The following is an 18819-nucleotide window of genomic DNA, read 5'->3' as shown; positions in this document are numbered from 1 at the left end:
CTTACTTAAATCAATCATACTTGCTCCTACTACCAGTTTATTTTCAAAACCATTGAGAACAAAGTTTACTATTGCTTCTACTGCATCACTAGTTGAATGGTTAGGTCTAAACCCAAATTGATAGGTGTATAGCAAATTATTATTAACAAAATATTCATAGAGTTGAGCTACAAGACATGACTCAATAATTTTACTTATAATGGGTACAATTGTAATGGGACGATAATTGTCTGGATTTTTTACATCTCCTTTCTTATGAATAGGTGTAATTTTAGATACTTTAAGACAATTTGGGTAAACTCCTTGAGATAAAATTAAATTAATTACATAGGTAAGTGGTACTACAATTACATCAATAATATTTTTTAAAACATAATTTGAAAGGCCATACACATCCTCACAACGGGAATTACTCATTTTATTTACAACAGATTTAACAAAAGTTTCATCAATCAGTTTATTTACCATCATAGTTCAACACAGTTTTAGAATAAAACAAATAGTCGATTCTGAACTCAAAAATTTTGTGCACACTTCTAGAAAGCTAGCTTGTATATTGCGCTGATGTCTACTATCAGGCTCTAAACCACAGCATACAACACAACTGCATAATCAAATTTTCAATATTTGCTTATCTTTTGGAGTACTGCAGATCGAATAGCAAATTTCCTTTTCTTAATAGAATATTTATTTTGCCAAGGACTTTAGTAATAAAGTATAAACATTTATGTACACTTGTCTAATTTTAAATACTTCCTTCCATTATGGGTATTTTATTCATTATTTTATGAAATTTTACCTTATATACTTAAAACTATCATTAAGCTAGCTATCTAAAATTTATGCACAGAATCAAAACTTTGGTTACGTCATAATTTTAAAACTTTTATTTCAGTATCAAAAGAGCAAAATTGAAAAATTGTTGTTAAAAAAAGTAATTGGTGACCATCATCTTTAATGGATAATAGATACATTTTAAAATACACAAGGCTACTAATATATTATTTAGAGAATGGTAAAAGAAGAATAGTTACACTACATAAAGCAAACTTACATATACAATATTTATAAGGATAAACCAATAATACATAGGGTAGAAAGCCATATGTACTTTCCATGTTGTCAATAAACTACTATTAATTACAAAATATATTTTATACTCTGTATTATTTTATTATGTACCAACATTAGTGATCCATCTTAACATAAGATTTGTTGATTTCCATTAAAGTATTAAAAAATATATTACAATATATATTCACATGGTATGAAACATAAATAATTTAACTCAGACTGAACTATTTTATAGGACCTAGTTCAGAGGATTTCATTCATATTTTCACCTTGTGTGGAGAAATATGGAAATGCACCGTTTCTGTCTGACTATCCTCGTAAGCTGATGGAGAGAGGAGAGTTTGCCAAGGTGCCTGTCATCATAGGACTCACTGACAAGGAAGGAATGCTAGTTTTAGCAAGTAAGTTGAGAGAGCTTCAAACACTATTGTAGTTTTATGTAGTTGATACCTCTATAATTTGGGCATGGAAAAGTACAAAATTAGATAAATTTAGTTCATGACCTGAGTGTGAATTTGTTGTAGCTCATGAGTATTTAGCTATTATTGTCTCTCAATTTCATTACTCAATATATTTATAAAAGATACTATTATTATACAGTAACAAAAAAAGTCCATGTATTTAGTCTACAATCATAAAAGAAAAGACATCTTGTACTTTCCAGTTGCGGATGTGCAATGACTACGTTTGAGTAGGCAAGCTTTTGTTCCGCCAGGTTGGGCTGGGGTTGGAAATCTACTTATTACATTAAATTTGGTCCCCTTCTCTGACAAAATTCTATTTAAATGCTTTTCTATATACTCTTTCCAGCCTATGTTCTCTTTCCAGTTAAGAACATAGGCCAACTTTTAATGAATACTCTGTATACTGCACAGATAGTTTTAACGTAGTAGTGATGTACAAAAATAATAAATTGAAACATTCAGAATTAGAGAAAGAAAGTAAAAAGTCTCACTGGAACAACATTAACAGTGTGAGTCAATGGCCAGGTCTAGTACATCATTGATAGACATTAGTACAAAACCAACAAATTCTGTTGACTGTCCTATCCTACTGAGATGACTGGTTCTGGATGTTGAAATTTCATAGTAATGATATTTATGACTGTATAAACCATCAAACTTAAGTAAGTGCAATATTTCATCTGTATACCTTCACGTATTGTGTTGGGAAAAATGAATCCACACAAATAGCAATCAGACAGTTTTATCATACAGCTCAATTTATCCTTGACATAACTAAAAATCATGCTGTCCTTGTTCCATTGTCTTCTTGGCAATCCTAGATAATCTGCTGCTTAAACCCAATACGTGATATTATGAAACCATTGTTCCCACTTAAGTATTCCTCATGGATTCTGGTTCTTTTGTAACTGTCACTGTAACTGTATTATTGAATAGAATCATTTACATCAACATTTTCAAAATATCTCCTTAATTAATGATTAAAATAAATAAAGTTTTACATAAAATCAATTAACTAAGGTAACACAATTCATTATAAGTTTAGATAATTGTAATAAAATAGAGCATGACAATAATAATAAATAGGTGGACATGATGTTTAGAGTTATTAAAATATAATGAATGGTTGGTGAAATGTTTCTGCTATTTCAGTAAAACAGCCCCATTTTGACCTTGTAAGTAGTGACCCATCAGTGTTGGTACCTCAAAACTTGGCCACGACTTCAGACAAAGAGGAGCTCAGACTGGGCAAGGAGATTCTGAAGTTCTACACAAACTCTGACTCTGTGTCATGGGATGTTGCACCTCAGTATGTGGATGTGAGTTGATATTAAGAGTTATGGAACATTGTCTTTGTACAATATCAGTTATTATTAGATGTTTTCCCACTTAGTATCAATTGAATATGTTGAAAACATTCCCTCAGCAAACATTATGATTAGGATTTTTAAGGATGTATAGAACAAAGTAAAAGTTAACTATTCTTTATTTATATAATGTACTAGCTGTTAACCGTGCTTTGCACACATTTTTCAAAATCAAAGTGTCTTTATACTACTTTGTAAATGAGTATGTGAAGTCTTATTACATTTATTAAACGTAATTAGACATACATTAGGTATATATTATTTAAGTGTTGATGGTTTAGATTATCAGGATTTAACCTGACTCATGTTTTACATGCGTAGGAGCATTTCTGGTTCAAATTAATTACTTGTATATTTCCGTCACAGCTGAGTCTGCCTTTGTAACAGATCAGTATTATGCAATTCAAATTTTGAATAGTTTGGTATGTGGATACAATCAAATCAACCCTAGTAATATAGTCTTATCATTGACTGTGACACTGAATCACATGTGAAGATCAAAATAATTAATAGAAAAAAGATAAATCAACTTAGTGTTCTAAAGTGAAATAATATACAGTTATTCAAATGCATAATAAAACATTGTCTTGTGGTAACTAGTGATTTCAAGAAATAGTTAAATGAAAAAAAACCTAACTCAGTAACCACATGTTGCTGCTGGGTCCTACAAATAAATTCATATCATAGTGAAATGACTCTTCATATTCCCTAAGTGTAGTGTAGGTCAGTCATGAGTATAGTAGGTAAATGATTTGAATCCTAGGTATCAAATTTTATTATCAGATGAAAGTAAATAGTGTTTAAATTCTAAATTGCAGCTTGTAGGTGATATCCATTTTGCAATTCCGCTGCAAGAGACCAGACAGTATTTCCTGAAACAACAGACACCAGTCTACTCTTATCTGTTCACGTACACAAGCCCTCGAGCTCTCTCTTACTCAACACTACCAGTAGCATATCCTGACAGGGCTGAACAGTTTGTTGGTTGTGGTGAGTAAGTGACCGATTGTTGCTTAACATTACTTTCTAAGATCAAGGGTTAAGAGGGATTGGATTGAAAATTAATTTTAACTTTATCTTTCTCAATTAATCTCTTTAATCAATAAGTGTACGAGTATACTGCAATTGAATTTTAAATGGAATCAAATAAAATATATTATTTCCCTTGAATCTCAGAACACATAACGACAATGCATATATATTTTTTCAAAACTATTTTGGTGCTCCCTGATTTCCCTTTCTTCTGAGAGGTATTCTATATCCTCCTAAATCCTGTGAGGTTGTTGTTCCGCCACCTCTAGTTCTAAAAATTTAGAACACCTCTTAATCTAGATTAAACTTAATTTTGTAGTCTTAGCATCTCTGACGTAGAAATAATGCAAAATTTTCATTTTGCATTATTTCTTCCTTACTGACTTGTTTTGGATCTCTCCAACCGGACGCGGACTCAAGTTTACAGGAGTCAAGTTTGTGACAGCATCAGGTTTCAGACACTGCACTAAGCGAAAGTTGAATGAGCTTATTAAACATTTGCACTTGCGTATTATTGTATATTATATACCAAAATCAGTACTTACAGTAACAGTGATTATAAGTGATAACAATGGTATAATTACTTACATTGAATTTTAGAAACTCATGCGGGGAGCCTACACCATTCCCAAGCGATCTGTTCCACAACATTCTAGGATCATCGACCAAAATTAATCCAAGTAAAGAATTAATCAAATTTAATTAAACGATTGAAATTGTACTTATTCTAATGTTTTAGGTGCTAGTCATGGTGATGAGCTGCCTTATCTCTTCTACTTCAACATAACCCAAAGTCCCATTGTCCCACCAAGTGATGAGGATAAAGCATTCATGAGTAGAATTTTGAAAGCATGGACAACTTTTGCCAAACATAGGTAAGCATTTTATGTTTGCCCTCTTCACTTATTGAGGGCAGAGAAGGGATTTGAATCTTGTTTTTGTGACTCAATGCAAAATCTTTGGTTAGTGAATAAAACATATTTTATAGACAAACCTATTTTGTGAAATGTTTCAAAGTAATCATTTATACATTTTAATTGTTATGATTTCATATTTCAGCAACCCAAACTGTGACGGACTTGGAGTGAGTTGGAAACCCGACAATATTGACGACTTCTCCTACTTGGTCCTAGGAAAGACTATCAAACCATTAAATGGAATTTCATTTTCAGACAAAGCTGAGTTTTGGAATAGAATTTGTGAAAAATATTCATATTCGTACTGAACAGTTCTGTTATTGATATTCATGGTTTTGATGCTTATTAATGTTAAATAATGTTGTTGAAAAATCTAATTTAAGACATTAGATTTGAAATGAAAATGTATAACATTTGGAGAAACTAATATTGGAAATTTATGTTTGTTTACAAAGTTTGTCAAACATTAAATGAACACACAGATGATCAGGAGATTTATTAGCACCCGTTTATCATTGATTCCAATTCCTTAAGTTTCCTTTCCTCAATATTCTATTTCCAATATAATCAGCATAATAAATACCAATTATTAAGAAGTTCCCCAGATTCCTTTATTCACTACTTAACTAGACTAGAGTACAAGATATTTTAAGTACAATCCCATAAAAGTGGCACCCATTTGAAATTTAAGCATTATTTCCTTTTATTATTTTAATGCCTATTTATATTTTGTTGCCTTAGCTGTTACATTCATTAAAACTAAACAAAAGCCTATGGGATCTGTATATTAGACACTAATTAGATTAAATTGATATTCATTTTAAAGAATTTTGTTGATTTTACCATTTTTTTTTAACTATAGAGTGGATACCAACATAAAAACTTGAAATAGCAACATCCATCATGCCCCACTATGATTGGCTGCGATGCTAACTCGTATAGTGAGGGATGGGGCAGCACCAACACAAATTGCAGAGGTAAGTCACTTCTGGAATATATAATATCCCGTAGTCTAGTGATTGCAATTGTAGGTAATGCTTCTACATTTTGCACACGGACAAGGAGGGAGATGAAAGTCATTACCTCGATAATAATAATAATAATAATAATAATAATAATGTTGTCTTTATTTTCATCAAGCGTTTCTCAGTTACATACAGAACAACTGCTTTTCAGAACAACTATCGTCACATACAACATATACATGAAAATTAAATACAAATAAATAAATAAAATCTATACATTAAGCAAATTCTGCCTCATCTTATTCTTAAATGTAGCTATTGAACATTGTTTCACGTTTGGTGGGAGGTCGTTGTACAATTTCGAGCCGAAATAAGAGAAGCTTCTCCTTCCCAACTCCAGCCTAACTTTGGGAAAGTGAAGAAGATTCCCATGGCGGGTTCTGTGCTGAGAGACCTCATCCCGAAATGAGAGCTTCTCACTAAGGTACTGAGGCTCCTGATTAACAAGAGCCTTGTGGACCATGCACGTCATGACCCTGCAGACGGTCTCTACCGACATCATCCCAGCGGCATCTCTGTAAGGAGAGACATGCTCAAATCGTTTCAAATTAAAAATGAAACGGATAGCAGAGTTTTTCAACTTTTGAATGCGATGCATGTCTTCTCCAGAAATGCTATTCCCGTAGGCTGGGAAACAGTAGGCGAAAACGGACAGGACTAGTGACTGCATGATACGTAGTTTCGCAGACTCAGGTAAAAGATCTCTAAATCTGTAGAGTCCCCTCAGTCTACCGAGTGCTCGTTGACAGGCATGCGTGACATGGTCAGAGAACGTGAGGCCGCTGTCCAGCACAACGCCAAGAGTTCTCGCCCTATCAAATACAGCCAAACTCTGGCCATCGAGCCTCACCATCACTCCTCTTTCACTGAGGGACTGCACAATGTTGTGTGGCGCCGTATGCAACACAGTGCACTTGCCTATGTTTAGTTTCAGCCCATTCGCCATTGACCATCCCAATATTTTTTCAAGGTCGACATTGATCATATCAATGGCTGACACCATCTGCGATTGCTCATAAGACAAGTGCAGCTGCGAGTCGTCAGCATACAAATGAACTGTGCAATTTTGCACACAGCTTGGCATATCGGCTGTGTACATATTGAACAGAATAGGCCCTAGGCAACTACCTTGAGGAATGCCTCGATACTTCACAAGCGGGGTTGATGTTTCACTCCCTAAACGCGTCACCTGCAGCCTGGAGTCTAAGTATGACCTTATCCAATTGACTACGCTCAAGTCAAAGCCATAATAGCTCATCTTCGCTAAAAGCATCTCATGGTCCATTGAATCAAAGGCCTTAGAATAATCCAACATAACAATGGAGTTATATTTACCCCTGTCTTTGGCGTCAATCATATCACTGAAAAGATTTGTCAGGGCTGTACATGTACTATGATTGCGCCTGAAGCCCGATTGCAGCTTCGGTGAAATATCCGATGTTTTCATAAAACTGTCTATTTGTCTAATGGCAATCTTTTCCAGTATCTTAGACATGGCTGGGAGTATTGAAATTGGCCTAAGCTGGTCTACCTGATTGGCAGCTTACCCTTTTGGTATTGGCCGAACAATACTTGTTTTCCATGACTTTGGAAACCCGCTGCCAACCAGGGAAACGTTTACCAGGTGTGTAATGGCTTTGACTGCGTAGGGGCTCACTGACTTGATCATGTCAATCGAAATTTCATCGCTGCCCACAGCTTTAGATTTTATTTCATTCATTGCCGAAATAACGTCTCTTTTACTGACAGCGTAAAACTTAAATTTATCTCTAATTTCTTCTCGGCCATTGGTTGCAAAAAATTCCCATACGCTTTTATCAATCTTCGGGCCAGCTCCCATGTTTATAAAGTATTCATTGATCTCATGCGCTTTAAGTTCTGGTGGAATGTTCGAGCAATCCCTTGTTTGTACAATATCATTTTTCTTAAGGCATGTCCAGAACTCCTTTGGATTTTTTGAAGAGGATAGCTTTTCAGAAAAAAATCTCTTTTTTGCAATTCTGATCATATTATTCAGTCGGTTTCTTATTTCTTTGTACCTCTCCCAGTCATCTATATGCCTGTACTTCCAATATCTATTTCGCAACTTATTTTAACCTTCGTCATCTTTCGGATGTCATCGTTTCGCCATGGGGCTTTTTTCTTGGACACTTTCTTACATACTACTCGATGACAGAGAGTGTGGTTAGTTGGATACATGGGTGGCATGTGTCTGATGAGGCAGCATTAAAGGCATTGGACTCTTGAGTGTTAAAACTTCAAACTTGTCTGGGATTGTTATCAAGTTGTTTCTTCCCTTGGCAGAATCACATGTGACTGCCTGTTGAGTTCCTGGTCACGAAGGGGTCTCTGGGAGTGAAAGAGCTTAGAGCCAACTTGCATTCAGCATCCAACATGACAGGGCCTCAACCATTCTGTAGTATTTATAATTGTGAATTTGGGTGAAAATGGGTTCACACTGATCTTGAGGAAAGGTGAGACTGCATACGGGTCTGACAATGAGTAGATTGGTACTGCAGTCACATTCCCCCAGGGTGGCATCTGATCTTCTCTCCTTACTTAAATCAATGTCTTCTCAGGTTGTGGTCTAATCACAGGGCATTTATCTCCTGAAGAATCATCTTCACAGAGTCGCCATTTTCTGGGAGGATTCTGTCTGTAGATTGTGTGATGGGCAAGAGGAAACTGCTGAACACTTGCTCTTTGATTGTCCTACAATAATAAGGGAGCATTACACCATCTTTGGCAGTCTGGATAAGAGTGGTGGTGAATTTTCCCAGAAGGACCTGATCAGTTGTTTTTGGCAGTTTGTTAAACTGCTGAAACTGTAAACTGGCTGGTCTCATGTTATACTTTCGTGCGCAAAGGGTCCTTGAGCCTTAAGTGCTAGGCAATAGGCCGCCCCTTAGAAGAAGAAGACTAGGAGATTTTATTTTCTGTCTGATCATCTGTTTTCCCACAGGATATCTCAAGAATAAAACAAGAATAATACAACGCACAATTTTAAGTCTATACTTAAAATTGTGCATGGACTTCTGCGTAACCTGATATGCAACATGAAGTGTAGCATACTTCTACCTTGTTCTAATGATTTAATTTAAACAACTGTGGTCTAAACTGTTAGGTTTTTTCCTTGTTCAATCTATTACATGATTAATAGAGCATATCTAGTTACAGAATAAGCATGTAATTAGTAGAAGTCGTTTAGTACAAAAATTTGATTTCAAAGAGCCATCAAAACCTAAAACATACAGATTGAAGTATGATATTTTAGTTCGGTGCCTACATTTGTGATAAAACACAAGACGTTTAAACTTACACTGTTTCAGTGTATTTTTTTATTTTATATTTTTATACTAGTATATTATAGAGGTTAAGTTAATTCAAAGCCAACACATATCTAGAGTGGATGAACACTCAAGGAAACACTTAATCAACCTTACCAAATTAACTCAACCTTTTATAAATATTTGACCTTGACATCACAGAATTGCTGTAATGTATTGAAACTGAACTTGCTGATAGCATACAGTGTTATCATTGACACAAATTTGAAACCATTATGTAAAACACTCCTACAGCAATACACAAACAAGTAAGTTGCTAATTTTAAAGTGAGTTCACAAAATAGTATAATTTTCTGAACAAACTCATACTCTGTTTAGTTTTAAGTATTGAAATTAGCACAGGTATTTATAGAACAAGGTAGGAATACACCTATGTATATGTGTGTGTGTGTGTGTGTGTGTGTGTGTGTGTGTGTGTGTGTGTGTGTGTGTGTATGTGTGTGTGTGTGTGTGTGTGTGTGTGTGTGTGTGTGTGTGTGTGTGTGTTCAAGGAATTTTACTCTGTTGGTGACTATATGGATAGTCACTGGGATATTGATAACTGATAATTGATAAAACCCAGGTCTGATTCCAAAGTACAGGACAGGAGTATAAAAACAATGTATATGCAAAAGTGTGTGAATGTAAAGGATAGGTTAATTTACATTGTTTATAATTGACACTCGCTATACAATGGTGTTTGTGTTTACAACAACAAAGATATTATTATTATTATTAAGAATATTAAAATTTCTAAATACTTCTATTATAATTAAAAACAGTTCCTGTAAATCTTGAAAGTTTTAGCTGAGAATATATATTTATCTTTTGTATGTCTATTTTTTTAAGTAGATCGAGATTGTCAATTAAATAACAATAAACAATTAGATATTTGTATGTAATTCTGATGTATTTTATTATTTATAATACGTTTTAGATATTGTAGTTATAGAACTATCTACCTAACAATCCGAAAAGGAATGATAGCCGATCCTAAAAGTTTGTATTGAAAGATCCATTACTAATCCATGGTAAATGTAAATGTAAATTTAAATTAACAAAATAACCAGCATCTTTCTGAATTTGTTTTTCAGTTCAAAATGAATCAAGAGCATATTGAAATTTCGACTAAACAAGGCAAGTTAAGAGGTCTTGTTAAAAAGTCATCCGGGCTTTGTAACACAATTTATTATTCTTTTCAAGGCATTCCTTATGGGAAACCTCCCATTGGAAAATTAAGATTCAAAGTAAGTAGCTTCTTCACTTATTTTTACGTATAGTTACATTAGTTAATTATTCATCTAATTTTGATGGGATGGATTGATTAGCATGAAAAATGAGAACTAAAGTTCAATATTAAATAGTTCAGTTCAGCGACAAGTTGCAGCTGGAAATATTTGAAACAATTGTCATTGCCTGTCACAGTCAGTAATAGGTTTTGAGGAAATGGACTGTATACATATCTAGCTAAGATGCATAAAACATGCATCTAGTGGCATAAAACATGCATTTGCCTTATATCACAGGGAGAATTGTGATGTGAAAAACCAGTAAATTAGGCTGGTCCGGAAGTTCTTGTCTGCGTACGTGTTTGTTGGGGAAACATGTTCACCAACATGGGTTTGATCGTTCATAATTAATTGTGAGTACAGTTTGATATATAGTGGAGAGATTTACCACCAAAGTTGGTCTTTTCAGAAGTAAATCACAGCCAACAGCTGAGATTATTAACTTAACATATAGACCGGAAGTGTAAATGATATAAGGGTCGGAGGAAGACGGTTTTTACCAAAGTAGGCAACTCAGACCAACCAACCTGCATATTCTCTTGATCGGAACAAGGCAAAATCACAGTGTTGACAAAACATCAAAATATTAAGGAGCGTTATAAGGTATATTTATAATTCAGCAGACAAAATTAATTATAATACCGGGTGTATAAAACTCACTTGAATCATAAAAGTACCTAAACTTGTAAAATCGCATTAACTTTGCATACTATGGGAAGAATGAGCATACTAATAACTAAAAAAACACAAGATATTGTTTTATAATTCGGGTATTGTTATTAGTATATTATTTTGAGAGAGACCTAAACTGGTTTTACAACTGGCAACAAAAAATTTGACACTAGTACTGTCAACTTTTGAGAACTACTGAAAACGCCATGATGCTACATATGCGTAATGAGTTCATAAAAGATGTCCAACTTCTATGTATTTTTTTTTTTATTTTTTTTAAATACTTGGAAGTTGGACATCTTTTATGACCCTCACTACTGATTGTATCAATCCTGATTGTGTTTATTTAAATGTTACTTTATTAATCCTTAAAAATAATGTAAGGTTAATGAAGACATGTTTCAGTTTGTAATCATTGTATTATTAAAAAAAAATTAACTTTAATATTTAATTGGGTACTAAAAATAAATATCTTTACAAACCAAGGAAAAGGAAAAAAGGACGAGTTAAGACTGTTTTAAGAATTGAACACCTGTTTGTATAGTATTGTACTGTTGTAATTATTTGAACTATTTAATGATATATTTTTATAGACTTCTGAAGCATTTGGAAAGTGGGAAGGAGTACGAGATGCTTTAAAGGAGGGAAATGACTCCATTCAACATCACATGCTGTTTAACCACCCAGTTGGTGATGAGGACTGTCTATACCTCAATGTCTACACCACCCAGGTACATACAACCTTTGAGACTAATACTTCAAATTGGGTGATTTTAGACAAATGCAGTTTTACTTCTATAGAATGATTACTTTTATGTTTTTTTCAATGTAGACCTACTAAATATAAAGTGCTTACATCTATAACTTGGTGACATTTTTGCTAATACTCGTACATTGAGTATTTTGGTGGTGGATATTCAAGTAGTTGATGAGGCAATTACGATCTTCGTAAGCTCTGGAAAAGCAGTGGTAATAAACAGTGCATATTGCAAAGAAAATGTGAAGAAAACATTGGGAACTCAGGATTCGTACAAAAAAAATAAGAGCAAATAACTTGCGAATGGAAATAATTTTCTAGCATCACATAGTCCAACAACAAAAACGGTGTTACATAAAAGTTACAAATTTTTAAATAAAATTTTACCAATAGTATGTGGTTGTGTATGTGTAAAGAGTTTAACAAATTCAACATTAAATGCAACTGAAGCTATTTCTACTTGTCCATGTAGCCTGAAGAAGGAGCTAAGAAGGCTGTGATGGTATGGATACATGGTGGAGGATTTGCTGGTGGCTCTGGCTCATCTGAACTCTACGGACCAGATTACTTAGTTGAAGAAGATATTGTACTAGTATCCATCAACTATCGATGTGGAGTATTAGGTAAGTAATATTTTATTCTTTAACTTGAGCTTTTAGTATTGTACCCATTTGTTTAAATAATACTGGAACAACAGCAATGAGAGCTTGTAAAGAAGCCAGTAGTCAAGACATGTTCTTAGACATCTTACTATGTCAGTAATTGTCAGAGCAGGGTCTGAAGAGGCAGATGTAGAAGATTTAACTTTGTAAACAGTGAGAGCACGATGAACAATATTAGTGCTAGTGGGTTGAACTTCCTTACTCTTATCCGCTGTGAGTGCAAGTTTCTCACCAGTATGCCTTCCATATCAACTTTTGTGTGGAAATCCTATGGTAGCTCTTAGAATATAACTCCAAACTCTAAAATCAAAATTCTTTTTATGTAGTTAGTAAAATAATTTATAAACTTTGTTCATGTATAGCTCTTTATATTATAAATTAAAATACTGTTCAATTTTTAAAAATTTTCAGGAATTTGTTTTAACCCATATCAGAAACGATAATGTTTACAGCTTCTTTTATAGGACCAATCCAAAAACATAGATTTGTTTATTATAGCATGTAGTAAATTAATTAATTAAGTAATCAATTAATTTTCAGGATTCCTATCTTTTGAAAACGAGAAATTGCCTGGAAACCTGGGCCTTAAGGATCAAGTGTTGGCACTACATTGGGTGCACGATAACATTGACAGTTTCGGTGGAGACCCTGACAATGTAACAATATTTGGAGAGAGTGCTGGTGCAGCTTCTGTCAACTACCACCTGCTGTCACCACTCTCTAGAGGTGAGTAACATAATGTCATTAGGGTTGAAAAAAGAGAACACTGACATCTTTGTTGAAGACCCCAAAATGACCAAGATATTTCGGGAGAGAGCAGTTTTAATAAGCTGTGGTGTGTGCCGGGATACTGTGAAATTAGGGCAAGGAGGAGACTCATGGCATTTTTGTGGATTCTGAACTTTAGTGTACATTGTTGAAACTTTGGCCAGGAGTGCAGGTGGTGTAGTCAACCGGGTTAAAAACTAGGTTATCCTTTGTAAGTTGACTTGATAAGGGTCATTACTAAACATTATGACTTTATAAATTATATGCTGTGGGAATGTAAAATAAGTATCAATTATATACTCTCCCCTACCAGAACATTTAGTGTATTAAAAGTGTTCTTGGTGACTATGTAGTGCTAGCGTTTATAATATGAGACAAAAAGAAGCTCAACTCAGGAGGAAGTAGATCCATCTATCTAAACTGAGGTCTTACATTCTGAGCTGTTCATTAGCTACAATAAACCTTTATGTTGGCATACCAAATTTTTGAGCTTCTCAAAGTTGAAATAAACATTTTGAAAATGTCTTTCTATGTTAAAAATGTTGCTGGGGAATCAATTACAATACTGTATTTGCAGGATTATTTCACAAAGCCATACTGCAAAGTGGCTGCTCACTTAGTCAGTGGGCTTTTCAGGACAATCCAAGAGAGAAAGCCCTGCTGCTGGCCAGAGACTTGGGTTGTACTTCCGAGGATCCTGACACCGTTTTGGAATTTCTCATGGGTGTTCCTGCTATGGATCTTGTGACAAGTCAGGACAGTGACAAACTCCGCACAGAAAAGGTCGTAATGCATAGTATTATGTTACAAAGTTTTAATCACATTTTTAAAGCTAAAAGAGAACCAGTGCAAATTAACTTAAGGATCGTTGGTCAAGAAATCTAATTTTAGACTGTATTATATCTCTTTACTACCCTCCTAAAACTGAAGATAAAAGTTCAAACAAATTTTGAACTTATGCATTCTGTGTGAAGTGTTGATTTTGATGACAATTTTAAATTTAATTAACTTGAACCTTACTCCTATGTTTTGTTACTGGTTTGTAAACCACAGCACACAATTGTTAGCATATTCAACTTTTAAATGACTTCTTTCACTTTGGACAATTCCATTTTATAGCAAAGTTATCAAAGTATTTACGCACACTTTAGTAACTTCCAGAAGCGTTTTTGTATTTAAAAACTTTTATTTCAGTAACAGAAAGGCAAAGTAAATATATAATTGAAAACAGTTAACGTTTAAATGATACTCGACTACCAACACATTATTCAGGAAATGGTAAAACAGAAGGTTACACAACATAAAGTAAGAAATAGGCTTTAATAAATCTATTAGTAATAAATCACAACAGGTTTAGTGCCATATACCTCTTTTATGTTGTCAATAAGTCACTATTCAGTGTAAAATATACTGTATTTTGAGTATGATTTTATGTTATGTACCATCAACAGTACTCCATTTTAAGGCAAGTTTTGTTAATTGCCTAGAAATAATACGAGCCTGATCATATATAATATGTAATATAAACAATTTAACTCCGTGACTGGACTTATTATAGGAAATGGTTCAAAGAGTTTCAGTCATATTTACACCTTGTGTGGAGAAATATGGAAATGCACCGTTTCTGACTGACTGTCCTCGTAAGCTGATGGAGAGAGGAGAGTTCGCCAAGGTGCCTGTAATCATAGGACTCACTGATAAGGAAGGAATGCTAGTTTTAGCAAGTAAGTCAAGAGTACTTCACACTCTATTGTAGTTTTATGTAGTTGGTACCTCTATAATTTGGGCATGGAAAGGTATAAGGTTAGTTAAATTTAGTTCATGACCTGAGTGTGAGTTTATTTGAGCTCAAGAGTATTTAGCTTCAAGAGAGCATCACACTCTATTGCACACTTTTCATGGAACAGCACTAAGTATGATATCTTCATAATATGAAGATAAAGAAGTGTAGAGTTTGTTCAGTTTAAAATATTCTTAAAATATTGTTAAATTTATAACCGGAAAATTAATATTTATTTCAGCTCACGTGTATTTACTTACTATTGCCACTTGTATTAGTCAATAACCCAATTAAAAATTCCAAAATTATTCAGTAACATAAAAATTTACCTAACTAGCACTCAGTCCATTACTCTACATGAAAAATTGACTTCCAGTTGAAGGTAAAATGTCTGTGTTTGTGTTGGCAAGTTTTCATACCACCAGACTGACCTGGAAGTCTACATAACCTTATCAGCTAAATTCTACTTAGTGCTTAAACAAAGTAGACAGCCAGAAAAGATCTGGAAAACAGCATTATCCTGTTCCATGGAATCTGCGCCAAAATATTTAATCATTCTAGTGAAGTTAAAAAACTTCAATATGTCTATTGAAATTAAATGTTCACTAATTATTTCCTTCCTGACAACTTGGTTCTTTTAATGAATGAAAAAAGATCCTCTTGATGAGGCTAGAGAAAAATATAACTCACATTAGTATTTGAATAAACAAAAATGTGAACAATTTTTGTTACTTTTTATTGAAAATTGGAAATACTACATATTTTTGTATTGAAAGTTGCAACACGAGAGCTGCCAAATAAATATTTGATTCACCTCTTGAATTATCAAGAAACTAATGCAATAAAACATTTTAGTCCTTTATTGGGTTATATTACAGTATTATTACATTACACTCTTAGAAATATAGAGCTTCTTGGGCCGAATACCAATGAAAAGATGTTATCTATTTAAAAGAGTTTTCAATTAGTCCAAAATAGGAGATATGGGTAAGGGATGTAAAAATGTATAACTCTTGTGACAATTTATCTGAAGTAAAAAGATAAAAAAGATGGAATCATTGATCTTAATTCAATACTTAAAGTAAAGTTTATCTTATTTTAGAGTAAGATTCTTGTGTATGATTAATTCTTAATTTATGTTATGTAACTTTTAAAATAATCTTATTGTGTTTTTACTGAGAACTTTATGGACCACAAAACTATTTTATGTTTAAAATGTGTTAATTGTTATAAGAATATGAATAATATAAAATCCTCCGAATGTTTCTATACATTTTTCAAAGGTCCTTTTCTTTATTTATTAGGTACATAATCACATTATAAACCTAAAATGATCTTTAATATTAAGTATGAGTTAATTAATAGCTTAATGTATACTCCGGCATTATGATTTAGTTGTTTTAATTAATTATCTTGCTATCTCATAAAGGAATTTGGCAATGTAGTATTTTCAATTAAACAAATTCGTGTAAGGTGTAAGGAGTAAGGTCGGGCTTTGGATATTAGGGATATAAAAGGTTCAAATTATGCCTGTGACTAGTGTGACTGAGTTACTTTCTGGCTGATCATCCGTAAATCCTGCCAATTAGGAGGCTAGCCAAATTTCTCTTCTGTCTGTATATCTTTCAGCAGGATATCTCGAGGACAAATTGAGCAATTAAAATTTATCTAAATGAAGGTTTTGTGTTAGACTTTCCACATAGGCAAGATCAAGACTGATGATGATGCATGTTCCTCCCACAATGGTAGGTCTCTCCTTAAGCCAGTTATGTGAGACATTGTCCAGCAAACAAGGACCTTTCTTTAGTACTGAAAATATTGTTTCCCTTTATCTTGTTTTATACGATCTGTGCACAGGCCATTTGCCCATGAGAATGAGCAGAATAGTGTTGAAAAGGGGATCAGCTCTACTTGTTTATAAATAAAAAATTCAGTCAAAAGTTTTTTATTTGGTTTGAAAGACAATAAAATTAATTTCAAGTTAGTTTCAAGTAATAAAGCACTAATATTCATGAACCATTCTGATTCAAAAGTTGAATCAATTTGTAGACCAAACTATTTTTAAGGTATATAGTGGACAGACAGGACATATTATTATACAGCTACAATATTTTTGAGCGGCTGACTTACTAACTTCTTTAATGCTCAATGATTTTATTTAGAAAATGTTACTTATTATCTAGTTTTTTATTTCCTAGTTTATGATTTCTCGTTTTTCTCTTTTCCTTATTATATTAATAAAGTTTGCCGTGAATTTCGTTAGTCTTATCTGATAAACCAGTAATTACTATTTTACATTAGTATTGACTGTAGTTATATGCACTATCTTTTTTGGTTGATATAACATTCCTTCCTACTAAACTTGTTGAGCTCTTGCATATACAGTAATAATTACTTACTAATTTTGTATAGTAACTATTTTTTTACTAATACTGTAGATCATACGTTTATAATGAGTTCCATAGTGAAACTTTAGAATAACTTACTGTTTCAATATAAAAAACAAAACCCTTCCTCTATACTGTAAAAGCCTCATATTACCCTAATTTTGAATTCAGAGTTATTTACACACTAACAGAATTATGATAATGTTTGTGAGCATGTCTGTAAGTTGTTTTAAGTGTCTAGATATTGTGATAGACCTACAGATATGTTTGTGATTTTATAAAGAGGTTTTATTTATCATAAACGTTGACCTGAACTTGTTATTATTTTTCATATTAGAAGAATTTATTATTTCTTAATTACTTATAAAGATGTATTTTTTCCAATTTCTCATAATGTCTTGGGTAGCTATAATTAACAACTTCTTGTTAGGACTCCTTGCCTCTTCTTTTTCACTTCTTTACATTTAGCAAGTCATTTGCTTTTACATTTGTAATTTCTTACATTTTATACACAAATGTCTATGACATCATATTGAAATGGTTTAAGCCTGCACTATTATATTATAAATCATTATGCTTGACACAACATTTCTTAAATTTTAAATATCTGATAAAAAAATAAACAAGACATTTGTTTATATACCGTATTTGGCACATTTTGGCAAACATCTACATTCCATTCAATGTATGTGAGTTTTACTGTTTGTTGATGCCCTCTGTTCTCTTTCAAAATTGAGACATAAATGGTAATAACTCTGTGTCTGAAAATTCTTAAAATTATCTCTTGTGTTTCTTTTTATCGACACAATTACTACATCTTACACATCATTACAGCTTTTATACTGATATACTGTACTGTACTAGAATACTTTACTACTTTTCTAATCTTTTTACTAAGTACATAAGTTTTTGAAATTCTTCAAAGCATAAGATGACTGATATCTGTAGTTTCTTTTCTTCTTTTCTTAATACTATCAAGGATTATGCCCCTATTTGCAAGATACAGGTCAGGTGCACTCCTTTCCTCCACACTGATATACATCTACAAATGTCCTTGTTCCGCCAAACAATATTTGTATTGTAAGCATGAAATTTAAATACAAATCGGTCTTATAATGAACACAACACAGTTTAGCAAATTATCTACTGTCAAAACATAAAATTATTTGATCTAAAATAAATCACAAATAACCCATTAATGAATTTATTTGATTTTTAGATAAAATGTAATTGAATCGTGTACTTAAAGACATACTTACATCGATAAGATGTACTTGAAGCATAACAATATAGACAAAT

At 33.0% G+C, this 18819-nt stretch overlaps 1 protein-coding gene across 1 annotated transcript in view; it reads left to right on the top strand.

Annotated features, from left to right (window-relative positions):
- Positions 1-18819, top strand: part of LOC124358408 — a 68501-nt gene that overhangs the window by 21105 nt on the left and 28577 nt on the right. Inside the window, exons 4-7 of the mRNA XM_046810708.1 lie at positions 12396-12546; positions 13126-13311; positions 13931-14136; positions 14912-15077. Coding sequence (XP_046666664.1) covers positions 12396-12546; positions 13126-13311; positions 13931-14136; positions 14912-15077 — 709 coding nt within the window. The remainder of the gene's footprint in view (positions 1-12395; positions 12547-13125; positions 13312-13930; positions 14137-14911; positions 15078-18819) is intronic.

This window comes from Homalodisca vitripennis, chromosome 3, assembly GCF_021130785.1.
Source record: "Homalodisca vitripennis isolate AUS2020 chromosome 3, UT_GWSS_2.1, whole genome shotgun sequence".
Classification (NCBI taxonomy): domain Eukaryota; kingdom Metazoa; phylum Arthropoda; class Insecta; order Hemiptera; family Cicadellidae; genus Homalodisca; species Homalodisca vitripennis.
The sequence above is the reverse complement of the archived record's forward strand: the minus strand, read 5'-3'. Positions and strand labels throughout refer to the sequence as shown.